Here is a 19,092-nt window from a genome sequence, read left to right on the forward strand (position 1 = left end):
AAAGTAAGATAAAACTAAACTTAATAACATTCAATTGCCTGAAAGTTATTGTAGAAATGTCTAATGTATTAGCAGAAAGTGGCATAATGTCTCAAATAAATGCCAAGTTGTCCATATCAAACTGATTGACAACCTAATTAAGAATAAATGTCACTGTTATCCATATTTTCCTACATTTTTTTCAAAAGAAAACATTCACACGGTGAAGGGAATCAGAATCTATTTTTATATCCCTAGAGTTATAAACATTTGTATCAAAATATTTACAATTATAGTATATGAAATATCAATCTATTAAAGAAGAAGCCAAATACAGTACTAGAACAACCCACCAATGTAATGCAGTTACATGAGACATAAATGGCACAGAAACAAAGTAGAAGACATGGGACTACATGGTTCACTCCAGTCATAGTCTGACTTTTTAACATAATGTGATTATCTCTTTTGAATATATCTGATATGTAAGTATGCTTCTGCACGTAAGACAGCCTTCGGTAATCATATGATAATTAAATGATAGTAAAAAGTTTATTATCCCATAGTTTTTGCTTGCCAGCCTCTCTACCTTCAACCCAGATAATTCAGTGGTCTGTCCTCAACATTCCCTTAACCAGAATGAACATAGAGAAATATACTTAGTAAGAGTCCTTTTACATAAATACTAGCAATCATAACAACTCCCCAAAAAGGAAAAGTATATAAGAAATGACATGAGGAGAGAGCTAGGAGAAGAAAAGTAGGCAAGATGTCTCAGATTCTCCCTAAGGTAGATCTTCTCATGGTGATCAAGGAAAAGTCTTCCTAAAATAAACCCTTTAGGCAGAATCTGAGATGGCTTAAAATAGCTGCTCCAGGCTAGAGCAGTGCCTGCTTAACCAGGAATAACATACTACTTCTAAGTCCTATATAGAAAAGCTCTGTGGCAACAGGCAAATCAATTACCATCTGACCTGGCACCACCAGAGATTTGTGTGTGTGTGTGTGTGTGTTGTCCTTAAAGAAAATATCTGCCCATCACCTATAATTTTACTTCTCTCACAGAAATTTTCTTATTTTCCTGGGAGCACAGGCACTCCATTCTTATCATGACTTAAATCTAATATGCTTAACACTTTCCAATTACATAGCACCTTTCACCCAAGGACCTATTGTTTGGTTTTGGTTTGTGTGTGTTTCAATAAGCTTCAAGAATTGTCTTGCCTCACCTATGAAGCAGGATAGGCAGGCTTTCTAAAAGCTGACCACTCCAGCCAGTGTGAAAGCCAGAGTTGCCTCTGGTCCCCAATATGGATAATTAGATAAAACATTCTGAAAAGTTTATAATTTCGAGGGAGAGTAACAGAGTGCATTACAAGGAGCTATGTCTGTCTCTCTCATTCTATATTTAAAAGAATCATTGCTTGCAGGGAGAGGGAATCCTAAAATCATAACCCTAATATAGCATTGGTGCAAGACTTCCCCGTGAGCCCATAATTAGTGTGGTGCTTTCACCACAGAATTGGTCATTTGTGGCATTACAGAAACTCCAGAAGAGCCGCTCTGGCTCTAAGCAAGAGGCCTAGCAAAGTCCGTAGCAAGAAGTCTCCAGGAGGGACAGCTGTGTGAGGGCTGGTCTGGGTTCCACCACCCCCTACCCGCCCCCCAGGCCTTCCACTGTGAAAAGTTCTCTTTCTTGATTTAACTAACCCACCAACTTGGCTTCATGACTATATCCCTTCTGACCATTTTGTTGCAAATACCACTGAATTGCACAGAGCTAAATATCTGTTTTCAAGAGGGATAATGGCGCGCTAGCCAAAGCCCTCCTGTGGGCCCTTCAGACTGGAATGTGATGTTTTGCTTTGGGTCAGGAGGGCAGGAGGGCTTCCAGGATTAGCATACTCAGTACAAAAACAAGATCTGCCCTTGTTGGAACTTGTACCGCTATTTTAACTTGGTGCAGTAGGTCTGAGGACCACAGTGCAAGACCCAGAATTCACCCTCAGAAGCAGAGCCAGTGGTGTGGCAGCCAGTGGGCCCCCCGCAGTGTGTGTAACTGAGAACTGGTGGCTGGAGAGAGGCTCTCTGGCCCACATCTCGGGAGCATGGAAGTTCTAGCCAACTACTTTCTCCCAAGGGCAGGAGCTTGACAGTAGGAAACCTCCTGAGTAACGGTTTGGGTTTCAGCCTCTCCCACCCTCATGTCTCCACCCCCCCTACCCCCCCTGGCTTGGCTTTTCCTGCAGAGCAACTCTCACTTCCCTCCCAGATTCCATGGCTCCCTCCTCCCCACCCCCCAGATCCCCATACACTTGTTCAGACTTATTTCTTTCTCAGGACCAGGTAGAGAATGCCAATGATGAAGCTAAAGCAGAAGCAGATCCAGGTCAGGATGAAGCAATAGCCGTGGTGGCTTTTGGCATATATACTTCCATAACCGCTCCCATAATGATGAGTGTAGATGGACGCCCCGACCATAATGCAAAGCCCTGCAATGGAAAAAAAGAAAGTTTACGTATTTTGTTTGTTTGGAGGGGGGAGAGGAGTTATTTTGGTTTCTTTCTTTCTTTCTTTCTTTCTTTCTTTCTTTCTTTCTTTCTTTCTTTCTTCTTTTTACATTAAAATCAAGAACAGGTTTTGTAATTTTAAAAAGATCCTATTTTCTTCATCTGCAATGGGAAAATGAAATCTGGCTGTCTGGCCCCAAAGAGTAGTTCTGTTGATCCGCCCTGATCTGAGCTTGGTGGTCCTGTTGATAAATTAGAGTTGCTTGGGCTCTCACATCTGCACTGGGTTGTGGCTGCAAATGTGAAGTGAAACAGAGAACCTTATGCCCACAGCCCAGCCTGTGTGGGCAGACTGCCCCAGGATGCAAGCATGCCACCAAATTGGATGTGTGTGGGAAGGATGAAGGAAAAGGAGAGTGGCAATAATTGAGAGCAGCGTGGCAGCGGTTTTATCTTTCGAGGACTCCCACCTGTCGGCCATCTTCAAGCGTTTTGTACACAAGTGCTGCTGGTGGGCGGCCCACCACTTGGGGGCTGCCTCAGAGCACTAGACTTAAACAATGAAGTAGACAAGGGTTCTTATTCCAAGCAGCTAGCAGGGGTTTTCAGAAAGAGAACAAATAACCAGACCAGACCCATGTGCTCATCTGTTCAAGTTGCCGGGAGCACCCATAGTAAGATCTACTTAAAAGCTTTGCCTGGGTAAACTGGAATCTGAGCCTGATACTCACAGCACACCAGCATGGTGGCCCCTGAGAGGAAGAAACGGTTTCCCTTCTCCATGGTGAAGAGCTGGAACACGAAGACCACGAGGGAGATGACGGAGAAGATGATGGAAAGGATCATGAAGGCCTGCACTGCCTTGAGCGCATCTGTGGACACAGGGGCAGGAGAGCACGGGTGTCAGACCAACCAATCCCCGACAGGCTGGACGTTTCCCCCATCACATGAATTGTCAGCACTGAATACAACAGCTTTATAGATACCTTCATCGGCATATGGCAGGGATCCCTCGCAGTTACCGTTGCTGCAGTTTTTCCAAAGACCTACTGATGCTCTTGAAACATCTGAAACCACCCAGACCTGAAATCAGGAGGAAACAAAACATTGTTTTAAAACTGACCCTCTGCTTTAAAAGAAAAAGAAATATCAAATCAGCTTGTGTCGGGAACAAATCTTAAGCAAGACACCATATTTAGCCATACATGTGGCTGTGCAACCCATTTCTTAGTGGAAATGAGATTCAATGCAGGTTGTGTTGCCTGGCTAGTGTAGTGTGGTGGTTGAGCGTCAAGCTATGAACCAGGGTTGTGGGCTCGATCCCCAATAGGGGAGTGCAGGAGGCAGCCAACCAATGATTCTCTCTCATCATTGATGTTTCTACCTCTCTCTCCCTCTCTCTTCCTCTCCGAAGTCAATGGAAAAAAAAATACACACACACACACACACACACACACACACATATATATTTTATAAAGATTGTGTCATCTAAGGGCCTGGCTAAAAAGGGGGGAAAAATAAGGAAAAATGTTCAACTGGAGAAAACTAAGAAACATAGGATAACAAAGAAAATAGCAATGAGTCCTGGTGGTTAATAAGCCACTTTCATCTAAACAGAAGGATCCAACTTTGATTGTCACAACATGCAACGTAATTTCATAGCAAAATAGTACATCAAGGGCTTTACTGTGGGGCAGCTGCAAGTGGCCAGAATATATTCCCTACGGCTCACCATGGTACCAGCTCCCTTCTTACTGTGCCCAACAAACCCAGTTACCCTTCAGGAATGGAAAACAAACCCCCAACTCTGTCCATGTGGAGTGTGTCTGCTAAAATGCACATTACTGAAAAGGCAAGGTCAAGGGCGTGCAGTTGCCTGCTCCTGTTCAGTATTTAGCACTTTGGCATCCACAAATACACTTTGAAGTCATTCATCAGACCTGTTATCCTGAGAGACTCGGGGACTGGCATACAGATGGCTGAGTTAGAGCCTGGGGGAAGCTGCATGGGCAAGAGTTATTTCTTATCACAGTCATGCTTAGATTAGCCTTGCTTATAATCCCCCCCCACCCCCACCCAATGTTGGCAAAACTCTTCTATCTGAACTTTAAAGCCCATTTATCCTTTAACTGTGACAGGGATCTATGAAGATTCTGGATCCATCATTTGCCTATCTAGAGACGGGTGTTTTTGGTTTTTGTGTCCAATAAGCTGTCTTGTTTTTCCTGAGAAAAGCACAAGAAAAGCAAATTGGATGCTACAAACTAGCACTAGAGGGCAGAATAGCTCAAGGTTCTGAGAGAAGGGACATGCTCCCTCCATAATATTTTATGATGTTTCCTTTGAGTGAGTGATAATCTTGCAAAATTCCACTTTCACAGGCTACTCCTCTCTGCCCACAACTTGAATCCATCAGTCTGGCAGCCAAAGCTTCTCATCATCTCACTCCCATCCCTCCTAATCGAGGTTCCCAGAAGGAAGGGAAGTTCTGCCCCTGACACCTACGTGTCCTCATTATGCCCTGAAGGAAGTTGGTCCCTCCCTCCTGGGCACTCCAGTCTGGAATGTATCCCTATGCTCCTCCCACTATTCCTTCTTATGCCAAGAGAAAGCCCAGCCATAGCACTCCTGCAAGCTCCACCTCAGCTGGGAAGACTCCTGTAGAGACTGAAGAAGCCTCATTGAGTTCTCTAGCCTCTAGTCTCCTGCAGACACTGATGACTTTTATCCTCTTGTTATTTAGTTACTTGAAGTGTGAGAAAGAGTGTGTATGTGTGTGTTTCCACACCTCAGCTGAAAATTCATGAAGGGCAGGGATTGTGGCTTAAATGTTCTTTGTAGCACTTTATGTGAATATTTAAATAACTCCTGTATGAATGAATAAACAAAAGAACGTTACTCACATTGGCAATGGTGGAAACAAATAACATAATGACGGTGGCGATGTGGACCACAAAGATGCCAGCGAGTAATACCAACATCTTGGCTTTTTGATGACTTGGTGAGTTAGGAGTCCTGAGAAGAAAGGAGAAAACAAGAGGGAAACAGAAGGTTACTACTGTCAGAGGCAAGAAGATAATTCAGCTTTCCCACACCTGTGAGCTCTCTGCTACAATCTGAAGGCGCTGCACTAAAAACCGTCACAATTCCATCATAAATTCCTAAAAACAGTTAGCCTGGTTCCCTCCGTGCCTATTGGTCTATTGACATGTACTTAAATATAAACACAATGCTGCATCTCAGGTGCTTATATACCCATCTCTCCAAAACAGCCTGTTTCCAAAAAGGACATTTTATAACTGTTACTACTTTATTTAATTTGTGTTTTAGAGGCCAAACGTAGGACTTGGATTTTTTAAAGGCCTCCTGACAACTATAATTTTCAGTGCAGCAGTGTCATATAAATTTCCATTTTTCACGAGGGCAGTGTCCTTGCCCCTGTCAAACTGTGCATCCAGCAGTTGTCATAAAAATGCATGCGTCGCACAGAATAGCAGCTATAACTCGGTGTCCATAGACTGAAGAGGCGACTAATTGGATCCCAGGTGAGATATATAATGTGAGAGCCACAACTTCTATTATTATCGTGCTGTTTCGTATTCAATAATTATAACAACGCAATTGCAGTTTAATGGTCTGATCACCTACATTTGACTGTTTCAGACTTGTATCACTGTGCCTAAGCCTTGGGCTGTGTGTGCCCCATGGCGGGGAACCTGCTATTGGTCTGGGAGCCGTGTTATATTCCCCATGAGTCAATATGACAGTTTTGGGGGCTCTAGAAGCAGGCAGCTTGGAATACCACCAAATGTGCCTTCTACGCGTGCGTGACATTTATACAGACTCCAGTCCTTCAAGAGTTAATGCAGAAGACAGGCAAATGCATAAATCACACGGTGGGAGAATTGGGAACTAATATAGATTAAGAATGTGCGTGGATAAACAAAAGTGTTCAGCCATAATCTCAGCGGTGTAGAAAAAGAGAGCCCATTGATCGTAAAACCCAGGACATAAAGGGAGTGTGAAGGATGCACATTGCTATTCTGGTTTATGTCAGCTGCGGGAGTTCTGTGTCATGCCCAAACAGTCACATGAAGTGCAGGCCCCCAGGGACTTCAAAGCAAAGGGCTCGGCTTATTCACACCCTAGCATCGTGGGACATGTGGACTTCCCCACCTAGGGGCTCTGCACATCCTGCAATCGGCCCACGACTCTCTCACTCCACCTCATTTCATTGAAGCGTTGAGTGTGCTTGAGCCACTTTCCTACTGTAGCAGGTATTTATTGAAGAGCACTAATTCCAGCACTTCAGGTGCCTTTTATCTCTGCTCAGGAAACACTAGAGTGCCTTGCTCTTTACAGGCCAAGCGTGAGAGGCAGACACTTCCACGCTTGCTCCAACAAGCCCCGCCCTTCTTCCCAATCTAAGCACTTCCCTCCCACCCAGGCTAGTTTGTAGGAATTTGTCCAATTTCACTGTGAGTGACAAAAATGATGAAGTTTCTCCTGTGGCCTCAGGGGAGAACTTGGAGCTTTCATGTGTCTGCTGTGAATACTCTCTCCAGGCCTTCAAATTTATTTTTGCTTTTCTCAGGCTCTTACACAACTCCACGATTTTCTGCTTGAGTTTAATGCACCGTGAAAAGAGGTTTTGGAATTAGACAGAGGTTGAGTTAGACTCATATAAAGTTACTTGACCTTTTGGTCTGTTTCCTCCTATATGAAGTGGAGGATTGCAACAGGGAAATATGAGGGTTAAATTGGATTATATATGTGAAACTCCTAGCACCGTGCTTGGCACATGGCAGGTACTAAGGGGGTTGCTTTGGTTTCAGTTATATGATTATTATATGAAACTGTTGCCAACCCAAACCAGTCAATCAGTCACCAGGCTGCCCCATGTAAAATGCAAGTAATAGGATATCTGCCATCCAGGTTACAAGGGCGTGTATATGCAATGATTCTTACAAGTTGCCATTATGACTAATCTTTGCCGCTTGAGTGGGAGACCTCAGGAATGAGGAGGAGAAAGTTCATTCTTCTCAGCCTTTCATGTCTTTGGGGACTCAATAGCATTTTCTGTCTGCCTGATTTATACCTGGCCACACCCTCCATTTTGATGACTTGAACATCATTGCATTCCAAATATCTTCCTCTGCCCCTGCATCCTCACCTTGGCCCATCCACACACCCCTGGGGCACTCGAGTTCCTCGCCTGCACATCTCACTTCTGATCTAAACCACAGCCCTATCCAATCATTGTCTCCTGCCCAGTGCAGGCAAGAGGAGAGTTTGGGGGGGGGGGGGGGGGAGAGGGGAAATCAAGCAAATCAGTGACTCTCTTTCATCATAGATTTTTGTGATTGTGTTCATCTACTCACCACGGAAAGGAGCACATTGTCTTGGAATGGCAAGTGTTCTTAGTGTGCAGAAAACACAATTTTCTCTGCTTTTGGCCTCTGGATACAGCCAGAGGTAGTGGCTGTTTAGTGGAGCTATCACTTTATACCTATAACTTCATCTTTTCACTGCCCCAAATTTGTCAGGTTTTTTGGTGTCATCCATTGTCAGTGTAGAAAGGCTTCTATTGTTTTCAGTGGCCCTCCCAACATATATGGAAACAGAATGAACTGTATCTTTAAATTTCTGGCCTGGATCATTCCTAGTTATTCAGTCCCTATAATAATGACCCCCAGGAGAGAAACCCCCATCCTAAGGAAGTTGGGTGGGAGACAACCCTTAGATCTTTAAGGGTGAGTGGCACCTAATGGGTGAATGTCTGGGGATCTAACAAAGAGCAGAGTAGATGGGTTTAAATAACAGCAGATCCTGCTCTCTCGATTTCTACACACCCATCACTTGCAGTGTAGCTTCCAGGGAGACTCATTTCCTGCCCTGGTGTATATCTTGCTTCATAGCACTAAAAAGAGACCATTTCTGAGCATTAATATCATTGGAAGTATTGGTTGCGTGTTCCACTAAAACAATAATTGACTTCTCCCTCACACCTCTCTAAAATGCCGTGGATGGCACTCTCAAATGCAAAGTATACCCCCTAGTCATAGCTGGGCAGCTCGAACCAGGAAGTAGATAATACCAATATTGCAATTCTGACTACTTGGGTGCAATGCCTGCCTCTCTCCCAGCATTTTGTGCACTGGGCAGTCCCAAAGTTTGTCGGTTGGTTGTTGGGAACTCCCATAACAATAGGGTTATTTGTGGTGCTTAGACTCTCAGATACAGGCCACCAGAGCTAGTCAATGCACAGTGTCCTTAAAGGATAGGATATCCACTGACTATACTATGTGGGGTTCCAGGAACACATTTCTCCACCACCATTGTAAGCAGAGGAAGATCTCCCCCTCTACCCTCACCAACCCAACATGCCAACACAGGTTGGTCAAAGCTCCATGGGGCTGGGTGGAAAACTAAGAAAAATATAGGAGGCATGAATGTTAACTCTAGAGAGAAGTGACTGCTAAGAGAAATGGAGGTAAGAGACTAACAGCCACACATGGGTTCTCTGTTATCCCTCCTAGATTCTTCTTTCTGCCCTAAGGCACAGGCCTGTCAGTTCCCTTTCCACTGCCGCCATTTGTTGTTTCTGACCACGCTTCTCCTTTCCTCCCCGCAATGCCCAGGCCACATTAGAGAAGCTGTCTCTTTATGCACCTGTCCCAGATACAAGCCTCACAACCATTCTAGATCTGGGTTAAGTTCTTGGCTAATAGAAAATGTATTGCAGTTCCTGGAAATGGCCCTGAGGATTACAATTGCTGGTGATGGAGGCTGTAAATGATGACCTCCTATAGGCAGGGGGATAATTGCCCTCCGTTGCCTCCATCCTCTTAAGTGATTGTTGGTTTCTCGACTCCCTCTTCATACCTTCCTCCCACAAATGAAAGAATAGAAGGAACATAGCTCTGAGACTGCCTTGCATTGATTGCCTCTTTGCCTTTGTTTGGGAAACCTAACACTTTTAAGGTCCTCAGACTATGAGAAATTTATCAGGCCCTTCTGGACACCTTTTCTTTTTTAATGAGAAACTAGTATTACGGAGACTTTAATATAATCGACTCCTAAAAATGCTGGTCATTTGGCTTCATGTTTGCTAAGCTCCAGGTCAGATAACTTCTTCCTGCCTTGTTGTCTGTGTGCTTATTAAGCTGCTATCAGAGCCTGGGGGGAGTAATTCTTTAAGGGTGATCTGTGGTACAATCGTTGGGAACAATACAATAAAACAGAGTAACCAAAAACCTACTTCTCCAGCAAAGGAAGTGGTGGAAATCCCGGGCTTGAGTCATTGAAGAATGCCCTGAGCCTGGCGGCATAACATAATCAGAAACAGAGAGCCCGGGCCCTGTGAGCAACAGGAGAGTCCCGCAGAGCTCCAATGTCCATGATTCATCAGAGAGTGGGTGAGATTCTCCCAGACAAAGGCTAGTGGAGATATCCTCTACCAGATGGCGCAAGAGAGCTTTATGGGAAGCCCGAGGCGCTGGCTGGCTGGAGAAGGCAGTTTGGTCATTTCCCTGGCAGCCCAAGATGGCCCAGGCTTTTCTGGGGAGAAGAGAGTAATAACAGCCAGATGCTAAGTCCCCTGTTTCTCCTTCCTCTCGTCCTGCTTTTATTGCCCAAAACATCACAATCTGGCCATGAGTTGTTCCTCCATTATTTATTTTGCATCCATTCTTTACCTACCATTGTCCTTGTCCAATTCATGTCGTAGCCAGGACCAAGGTCCTTTTCCTAAACGACCCCTCTAATATGCCCTCCACACTACCAGTGTGTTATCTGACCATGTTACTCCTCTGTTCAAAATTCTCCAAACTCCCCGCCACCAGGAAAAAGAGACTCCAAACTCTGCAGGCACTCCAGCCCTGGCAATCCTAGGAATGTGGGGATCCCAGGAATTGGGTTTCAGAAAGAAAAAAGCATCCTTTCTCCAGTAACTACCTATCAAATTCTTTTCAAAAAGCTCAAATCCTGCCCCCTCTAGGAAGCCTTCCCAGATACAGAGGCCAAAAGTCGTCATTTCCCCCTGTTATGCTGCAGCTCTTCCATTGCCCTTTATGAAAACCACTAGTGGCAGCTATTTTGGGAAATGTTTGGCTCCCCCATCCTGAAGACCCTAAGTTCCTGAAGGAGGGAAGCGTCTTGTGTATGACAGGTATCGAATCAATATCTGTTCAGTGAGCAAATAAATATTTTCTTCTTGATAGAAAAATAATCATTGTCAAAGAGACTGAGGATTTTATAATAAAAAACAGAATTCTAGAGGGAAAATGTTTCCTTTTAAAACATAAACTTTTGTCCTTGTTATTTTTAGACATTATTTATATATTACTATAACTATGTATTGAGCATCTTATTACATGGAAACTCTTGTTATATATTTCCATATAAAAACCTATATAAACGTATGAATATCTCCTCAGTACATTTGACTAGATAGGGGGTATATATGTGCTTATTGTCCTTTATTCCAAAGGAAATAAGTGAGTGAAAAGATAATACCTTAAATTTCTAAACACTAATTTGTCCACGGATTTAACTTTTCTAATTCAGTTACAGAATCTCTGGATTGCAGTTCCTCCCAAGTACATGAAAACTCATCTACAAAGCTACACCAAGGAACTATCTAACTCAGGCTTAAACTCCTCTGGTTACGGGGAGTTCACTACCTCCCAAGACACACACACACACACACACACACACACACACACACACACACACAAAGTAGGAAGGTCCTTCTGCAATGCATCAGCGTCTCTCTTGGCAACGACTCCCCTGAACTTCGTCCTGCCCTTTGTCTAATGCTTCCTCTTCAGCCCATTTCTAAAATGGTTACCTTTGCAACAGAACTTTCCGGTTATCAGAAAATTAGCCAGAGGGCACCACCTTAGGTTCCCAAATCTCAATCAGGTGAGAACACAGTCCTGAGAGACTCGACTGCTAGACACCACTCCGCCTTTTCATTGATTGACGTTTTTCCAGCGGTGACATCCCACCCTCTTTCTGGATAACTGCAAACTTTGAAGAAAGCTTTCTCACACCATCTGACCAAAGGCGGGCTTCTTCCTCCGAGGCACAAGAGACGGTGAAAGCCAAGTTGTTCCTAGTCATATGATCTCCATGAGTCAGCCCACGTCTCCGTCTCTGTCTCCGTGCCATCTTCCTCAGCATGACACCCGAAACTCCGGCGGCGGCTGCTCCCTCAGGACACTGTGTAAGGTTGTGGCACGAACGTCTTCCCAGCCTCCACACATTCAGGTCAATTTTGCTTTTGTTGGTTTGTTTTTGATGTGTTTGTTTCCCACCGGGGAGCATTTGCGTGGGCACAGTGGATGTCCATTTCACACAAAGGCAGAAAAGGAAATACTCTCTTCTGGAGCGGCCATGGAGGATGCATCCGGAGGAGGAAAAGGCTGGGATTCAAGTCAGGCCAGTGGATGAGACCTTGGATGAGCTTTTCTGGCCAGTGTTATTGTTGTTTGATATCAAGTGTACTTGCCATTCTAAATATTGTTTTCACAGAGGGGTGGGACAGGGGGGCATTCATTCTCCATGGGAAACATGTGAAGAGAAAGCTCCTAAAGAACCATTTCCTCCTGCCCCAGGATATCTGACACTTGGTGTGGGAGGCGAGAACTCCAGGTTGCTCCTCACTATGTACACATCGTACCAGGCCTGATGTTTTTAAGTGCAGGGAAATTTTTATGACCTGGAGAAACATCAGCCATCAAGCAGCAAAAGTAACAAGGATCGCCATGCTCCAAGAAAAACATCTATTTTTTTTTTTTTTTCATGATCCTGGGGAAAGGGGACTGCATCTCCCAAGTGCTGGGTATCATAAATGGGGGTGACTATGGAAAGGGTAGTGTTTATCGGCACTGGTATAGACAGACTCTCACATAGTTAGGGAGGAGGGACTAGGGGGCAGGAGTGAGGGGGCAAGCATGTTATTTTAAAAAGAAGAAGAAAGAGCACCTATTAGAAAAGCAGCTTCTCATGAAACTTCAGCCTGACCAATTGCTGACTGTGGGAAAATCACAAAACCTCCCTGGTCCACAGCTCCTAGAGAGGCAGTACCTAATGGTAAGGCTCACAGGTTTGCGGTTCAAATCCTGACTCTACCACTTCTTTTTTCTCTTTTTTTAATTTCAGTTTTACTGAGGTCTAATTGGCATATAAAATTGTCAGACATTTAAAGTATACATCGTGGTGATTTGCTGACTCCATCCTTCTTAACTGTGACCTATAAACCTCATAGGGTTGATGTGAGGATTAAAGGGCCATGCCCGACACAGAACAAAGGCTATATAGGGTGGCTGGTTATTCTTTTGATCAATTATGTAAAATGAGAGGCTTGGGCCAACAAAATGGGCTTTGGGCTTCCCTGGCAGAATCTGAGGACCAACATCTACACTAAAGGCAAGCAAATAGCATGAATCTTTGTTTTGCAAATGCTCCCACAGAGAATTCCGTGTCTTATTTCCCCTTGTCCGGGGAGGGAATGGGTCAGGGCCACATCTGCAAAGGCTGAGGCCAGGCTTGGGCTGCGAAGAGGCAGCCAGCCCACGCCCCCAGACTGCAGCTGGTCAGGCCCTAGGGCGAAGTCTCCCAGGCGAGGACGGAAGCATCAGTGTCTTCTGCTGCTGACAAAGAGGAGCGCTCTGGCAGCCAGAAAGTCTTCAAGGGAGAAGTTGCCAAAATAATAACTAGGGTTTGGGAAGAAAATCAAGGTGTGGCCCGGGCCCAGCGGCGCTTGGGCGGGTCGACAGTAGATGGCGGCAACATGCTTCAACCAGCAAAGCTGCAGCCTTGGGGGGTGGCAACGAGCTGGGAGGTGCCCAGAGAGCACTGGTGGGCTACGAGTTTTGTCGCTCTTTCTTAGGGCAATTGGTTGTTTAGAAGTTCAGAGGTGGTTAAGTTATTCAGTCCAATCCCTGGACAAAGGAGGAAATGGAGTCCCCAGAGGGAAAGCAGAATGAGAACTGAAGCCCACCATCTCCCGCCATCTAGGTAGGCCTCTTCCACTCCAGTGTGATCTCGCTCCTGTCTTGGTCTTAGAGTTCAGCAGAAGTTCCCAAACCACCCTGTTCCCCCTGCTACCTCCTAGTCAGTCAGGGAGTCAACACAGCCCCTCAGAACAGTGCCACTGGCAAAAACAAAGGGTCTTTCAAGGGCCACTGCTTCTTCCCGCCTGGCCACCAAAGGCCGAGACCCATCCCCACACTGCAAGCCCTGATATGAGCTTCAAACATTCCGTCCTGCCCCCTACCCTCAGCACGGAGTCCCCTCCCCACGGAATCACAAAGTAAAAGGAAGCTCCAGGCCTCAGCCCTCTCCATGCTAAATGTGAACACACCCACTGGCCGGACTCATTGTTTCAGCATAGGAATCCTCTCTCCAATAACCTATAGCTCCAGCCCACGGAGGAGGGGCCTTGAAGGAAGAAGTCTAAGGATCGAGGACCTCATTTGGCTCTCAGCTCTGATCTGAAAAGAGTTGAGAAATGTCTGGAAAATCACTGACCTATTGGCACAATATTCCATGGAAACACAAATGATACCAAGGATGTATTGACCAACATTTGTGCCTGCGCAACTTAAGATTCTTCACCGGGCCCAAGTGAACAGAATGTTTGAACCTGAGGAGTGTCCTGAAACATGGAGGGTGTATGATCCCCAAACAAGAGGGAGGGACTTAGGAGTGGAAACATCCTCACACTTCTGTCTTGCTCTTTCACCTCCTTCGTCTTTCTCTGTCCACTTTGCTTTTTCTCCCTCTTCTAGGCCTTTCCATTTCCCTCTTCTTTGTCCCAACATACAGGGCCCTAGGGAAACACAGGCAGTTCCATTTGCTCCCTCCTCTGCCCTTTCCTCCTAGTAGCTTCCCTTTCCTCCTCTCAATTTGTTCCTCACTGGCTCCCATCCACACCTTAACGGCCACACCCTTATGCTGCAGAGTCTCCCTCCTTAAGAAGAGGGTGGAGTTCCTTTCCCAGGACCTGCTCAGTTTCTCCCTAAGCCTGATTGGGTGCCTGGCTGCTCTCAGTCTTGACAGGCTTAGGTAGCCTGCCCCTCCTCATTTGAGCTGGCTTCTTTGTGTTTTATTAATCAAACCTCTTCTTTTTCTCCCCAGAGCTAAGTGAGTGCTCATTGCTATTAGAGAATGAAGCCGGCAAGCCCCATGCCTAAGAAATCTCCGAGTGGATGAAGCAGAAGAAACTACTGGGGCCTCGATCCTCTAAAATGCTTGTTTCAATGCAACAAGTTGCCTCGTTTCACTTTTCAACCAATTTTTATGGATTAAACTAGCTATGAGCATGAGCCAAGGATTTCTCAAGATAGGAATGTTAGGACCTTGGAACAATAAATTTCAGAGCTGCACAGGCCTTGGGAACCCCCAAGTTCATTGAGAAGACAAGTGACCTAACCATGGTCCTACAGCAGAGTCAGGACAGGACCATAGCCCCTTCATCTTCCTGTTCAATGTTTGCATCTACTCTAGGATTTCTGCCACCAGTTTCAACCTATGCCTAAAGGGTTCTCAATTTCACCTTCCCCAGTGGAAGACAGAATTCATGAAATAGGTTCAGAAAACACAAAAACTGCCGCACCCACATAAGGCCACCAGCATTAGAGGCTGAGGAGTCCATTTTAGTTCCAGGAAAACACCATTTCCACAACAGGAAAGAAAGTATTGATCCAATATTTTGTGAAAAGGGAAGAGAAAGAGCAACATCCATGAGGATTTGTAGTTTTATCTTTATGCTTCCTATCAGTGAATCTTCCAATTAAATTGAGAGCAATGACTTTACCTAGCCAGCGCCAGGGACCGGAGGGTTACCAAGTATGATCTTGAGACATTGTGTTTGGGGCGGGGTGCTGGGAATTCATTAAACTACTAATCAGAACTATATTTGGGCTCCCTTGATCACTAAATAGAAATCAGAGTCATCTGGGCAGAACTGGGAAGAGGATTGGAAACGGGAAGTTCGTGGTCAGAAGATCCCAGTCCTGTACTGGTTAAGGATGACGAGCTCCCTCAGTGGATTGACATCCAGATCACCTGCCAGCAATTAGACCCAGGTTACACCGATAGGCAGCCTGTTCCCATAGTTACCATGACAGGTGGTAACAGTGAAAAGGCACGGCTACAGGAACTCTGGACCAAGTTAAGGGACAACCCCCACATGGCCAAGTCAGAAGCCTCTGTGTCTGGTATTAAATTGATTTAACCATGACTTTGTGGGGAGCAACTGGGTGTGTCCCCCTGCGTATGTATATCTGAGAGTCCCGAATGTCTCTGAGCTTTTGTGTATACAGGTGGTAAGTTAAGGAACCATATTTATGTGTAGAAAATGAAATACCTCGGACTCAAATCATATGGCTATGCTTTACTACGTGCATAGTTTCAACGATTCAAAATGTTTCCTGCTCCTTTGCTGAGTCTCAGGCAATAATATTCATAATCAAGTTTGATCCATTAGCAATTAAGTAAGGGTTAAATGTTTAGAGGGTAATATGCATTGGGTGGAGCAGCAACAACAAAAATGGAATATATTCTGGGTTGCTTCAGGACGGCAGAGTTAGGAACAAAGAATAGAAGTTCTAGAAACCCAATTTTGCTGGATTTAAGAAACTCTAATCATTAGAGCTTTCCAGCAAAGGGGGGTGGGCATGGACGTGCACTCTGAGGTACTGAGCCTACCACCCCCCCACCCCAAAATGTTAAAGAAATGTCAAATGGCCATCTGTCCAGGGTGGTGTAAAAATAAGATTTCTGCATATTGTAGGAGAATGGAAAAGTGGATCTTCAAGATCCCTCCCAAACTGAGAAAATAATTAAGGATGGAATATAACTAAATTTGTCCTGTGCCCTTTTCTCTGGCCACTTTTTCAGATGTGTTCCCCATCAGGCCCCGATGAGCCTATAAAAAGTTGTTTTCTTCTTCCTGCGGGACCCATTGATCTCAGTGGTCCGGCATGAACCAAAACCCACAGAGCCAGCCAGACCAAGCCAAGAGGGTCTTCATCTCCAGCACAGCCTTGGTGAAGCCCATTCGGTAACCACGCCCCACCCACCCCCATGTCTGCATGTCCCCCTGGGGACTGCATGGGCCCACGCTGGTCTCAGGAGGGAAGTGGGAAGGGTTGGGAAAGCCACAGTGAGTCTTTCCAGTGGTCTGTGGAAGGATGTCCTTCCTTCCTCAGAGGTCTGCCCTGAACTCCTGGGAGGTAGCCAGCGTCTGTTCTGAGATGTGATCTGCCCTGGGTTGGTCCTTGACGGCATTCTGACAACTCCCAGGACAGTTTAGTGCCCTCAAAGCACTAATGTACAGTCTGGGGGGTCCTCTGACCAGGATGCTAGACCGGATGTCCTGCAGCCCTCCAGACAGCGCCCGCCCCCGCCCCATTCTTCAGAGTCTGGGGTGGAATTCGATCCTCCTCTGAGGGTGAGAGGCAGCAGGGGAGGAGAATATAACCCTCACAGTTCAGCCTTGTCAAGGACTTCCAGCTGCGATCTAGAAAAACTGCCTCCACTAAGGACTCTCACTACTTCTTGGAGGAAGAGGGGAAAGCGGAAATCAGAATTGCTTTTTTTTTCAGTTGCCCTCAAAGCCCAGGAAATAACACGCAGCCTATTATCTCATTTATAAAACTACAGTATAGCATCAAATGGGGCACAAACAATGCAATCCATGATGGTTTACACACAGAATTTTCTGTGTTTTCTATTTGCTATTAGCTTATTAGTTTAATCCGTGCAACATGAAAAGATGTGTACTAACATCATAGAATACCATTACTATCAACTTAATAATGACTTTCCTAATCCATATCAGGTAATCTGGAAATAAAAAAACCTTTGAAGCAAGTGTGGGAGTTCCCTGCATCTCGAAAAGTTGCCCTTGCATTTACTTAATCATCCCCCTGAGGGCAGTTTTCCCAGAAGCATTGCCTGTACAATGTATACAGGCTGATTACATTTAAACCTTCCCTTCCAACGGACTGCGTTTCTAAAGGAAAAGTCTAATTTCACCAGACAAGCTGAATCCTGTCATTTTCGTCCTCTTGTTTATGTGTGTGTGTGGTGCCGGGGGGGGGGGGGGGGGGGTGGAATCCACCCGTAACTATGTTGAAATAGGCCACACCTCAACCAAAATGCTAACCTAAAAAAAAGCAAACAGAAAGCACCTACTCCTTCCTTTCTCCAGATGCACTGCGTGATTAAGCACGAGTGTTTGCATCTGTGCAACCACAACTTGGACGCGTGAGACGATACACGTCCCCGAACAATGACTGCCTTCCATTTAGAAAAATTCCACATCCACCTAAAACACATTTTTTTTTAAATCACTTCTGATTTCTCAACTGTTCCCTCAGCACTAAAATCCAGCTATTTCTGGGGTGGAAGCACAAAGCCATTTAACGTTTCTTACAGAAACAAATGAAGTTCCCCTGCCCCACCCTCTCCCCCAATTCCAGTTTCCCTCCTTCCTCTCCCATCCTGCACATCTGGCCAAGGAGAGAAGGAGCTCAGGCTCCAGATTCTATTAAGTGAACCCCTCCCAGAGTCTTATTTGAAAAAAGCATTTGCTTCTCTCTCTCTCTCTCTCTCTCTCTCTCTCTCTCTCTCTCTCTCTCTCTCTCTCTAACGGTTTTCTTTAAACAAAACCCACCTCTCCCAACCTGTGGGGAGAAAAAAACACTTCAATTCAAAAAGAAGTGAATGAACAAGCAAGAAAGGCAGTAGTGAAAGCCACAGCAAAAATAAACCGAAGAACAGCCCTCTACCCACCGTCACCCCAAAAAGGCCAGCAAACAACCAACCAAGCAGACACAATTCAAGTCCTGAAGCAATTTTTGAATCAAAATGGAGGAATGGAAAACATCTGGCAAGCGCCGCCTGTCATTTCAAAGGTTTGTGGTGTTTCCTCCATAAAGACTGTCCTATCCAGGTGTGTTCCAAAGTCCCTGCTCCCTTCACATCTTCAGAGCAAGCACCCAGGCACTGCAAGATCATTACAGCCCAGTCCTCTGAACCTTATGGAAAAAGTTGTCTCAGTATCCACTTGTAGCCAAAAGTTTCAAAGATTCAGTTCAAGGAATCACAGAAACATTGAAAAGGGAAAAAAGAAAAAGAAAAACTTAGGTGAGGTCAGAAAAAAGAGAGCAGTGGAAAGGAGAGAGAATTCTCCGAGTTTCCCCACAGTGTTGGGAGCTGTCCTACCTGAGGGTCCCAGCGAAGGAGGTGCCTGGAGTGGCAGGAGCTGGCAGCTGCCCGGTCTGCTCTTCTGGAGGTTTGTGACCACAGTGAGGGGAGGGACCTGCCTCCCGAGGTTATAAGTTTCCTGCGCTGGTGTGCTGGGGTGTGTGATGGGCGGTTTCTTTTCCCTGTGTTTTAAAGGAGTTTCTATGAATCAGTCTGGCTTAAAAAAAAAAAAAAAAAAAAAGATTTGTTGGTAAGCTACGCCCTTCTAGGTTGGCAGGCTGTCAAGAGAGGTTGGGAGTGAGCCATCAATTCAAAGAAGCCTGTTTAGGCTCCCTCTGACTCAGACACACAGACCACAGTGGAAAAAGGAGTGACATTG

General features: G+C 45.4%; 1 protein-coding gene across 3 annotated transcripts; it reads right to left on the reverse strand.

Moving 5' to 3' along the window:
• Window positions 1–203: 203 nt before the first annotated feature.
• On the reverse strand, window positions 204–18,889 carry EMP1 (epithelial membrane protein 1). 3 transcript variants are annotated; one of them, XM_036299220.1, is made up of 6 exons: window positions 18,732–18,880; window positions 18,332–18,572; window positions 5,393–5,504; window positions 3,476–3,572; window positions 3,221–3,361; window positions 204–2,471 (listed from the first exon to the last, which is right to left on the reverse strand). In XM_036299220.1, exons 3-6 carry the CDS (start codon window positions 5,468–5,470, stop codon window positions 2,305–2,307), a joined length of 483 nt encoding a protein of 160 aa, XP_036155113.1. In that variant the 5' UTR covers window positions 5,471–5,504; window positions 18,332–18,572; window positions 18,732–18,880; the 3' UTR covers window positions 204–2,304. The 3 variants fall into 3 exon arrangements, with proteins under 3 accessions (XP_036155113.1, XP_036155112.1, XP_036155114.1); XM_036299219.1 differs by lacking the exon at window positions 18,332–18,572 and having other exon boundaries at window positions 18,732–18,889; XM_036299221.1 differs by lacking the exons at window positions 18,332–18,572; window positions 18,732–18,880 and adding an exon at window positions 9,751–9,810.
• Window positions 18,890–19,092: the final 203 nt, after the last annotated feature.

Source organism: Myotis myotis, unplaced genomic scaffold, assembly GCF_014108235.1.
Source record: "Myotis myotis isolate mMyoMyo1 unplaced genomic scaffold, mMyoMyo1.p scaffold_m19_p_3, whole genome shotgun sequence".
NCBI classification, from domain to species: domain Eukaryota; kingdom Metazoa; phylum Chordata; class Mammalia; order Chiroptera; family Vespertilionidae; genus Myotis; species Myotis myotis.

Coding starts and splice junctions, on each gene's coding strand:
- EMP1 (XM_036299219.1), bottom strand. CDS start 5,470: ATGTTGGTATTACTCGCTGGCATCTTTGTGGTCCACATCGCCACCGTC. Junction 3,573..5,392: donor TTGTTTCCACCATTGCCAAT/GTGAGTAACGTT, acceptor TCCTGATTTCAG/GTCTGGGTGGTTTCAGATGT. Junction 3,362..3,475: donor CCTGCCATATGCCGATGAAG/GTATCTATAAAG, acceptor CTGTGTCCACAG/ATGCGCTCAAGGCAGTGCAG.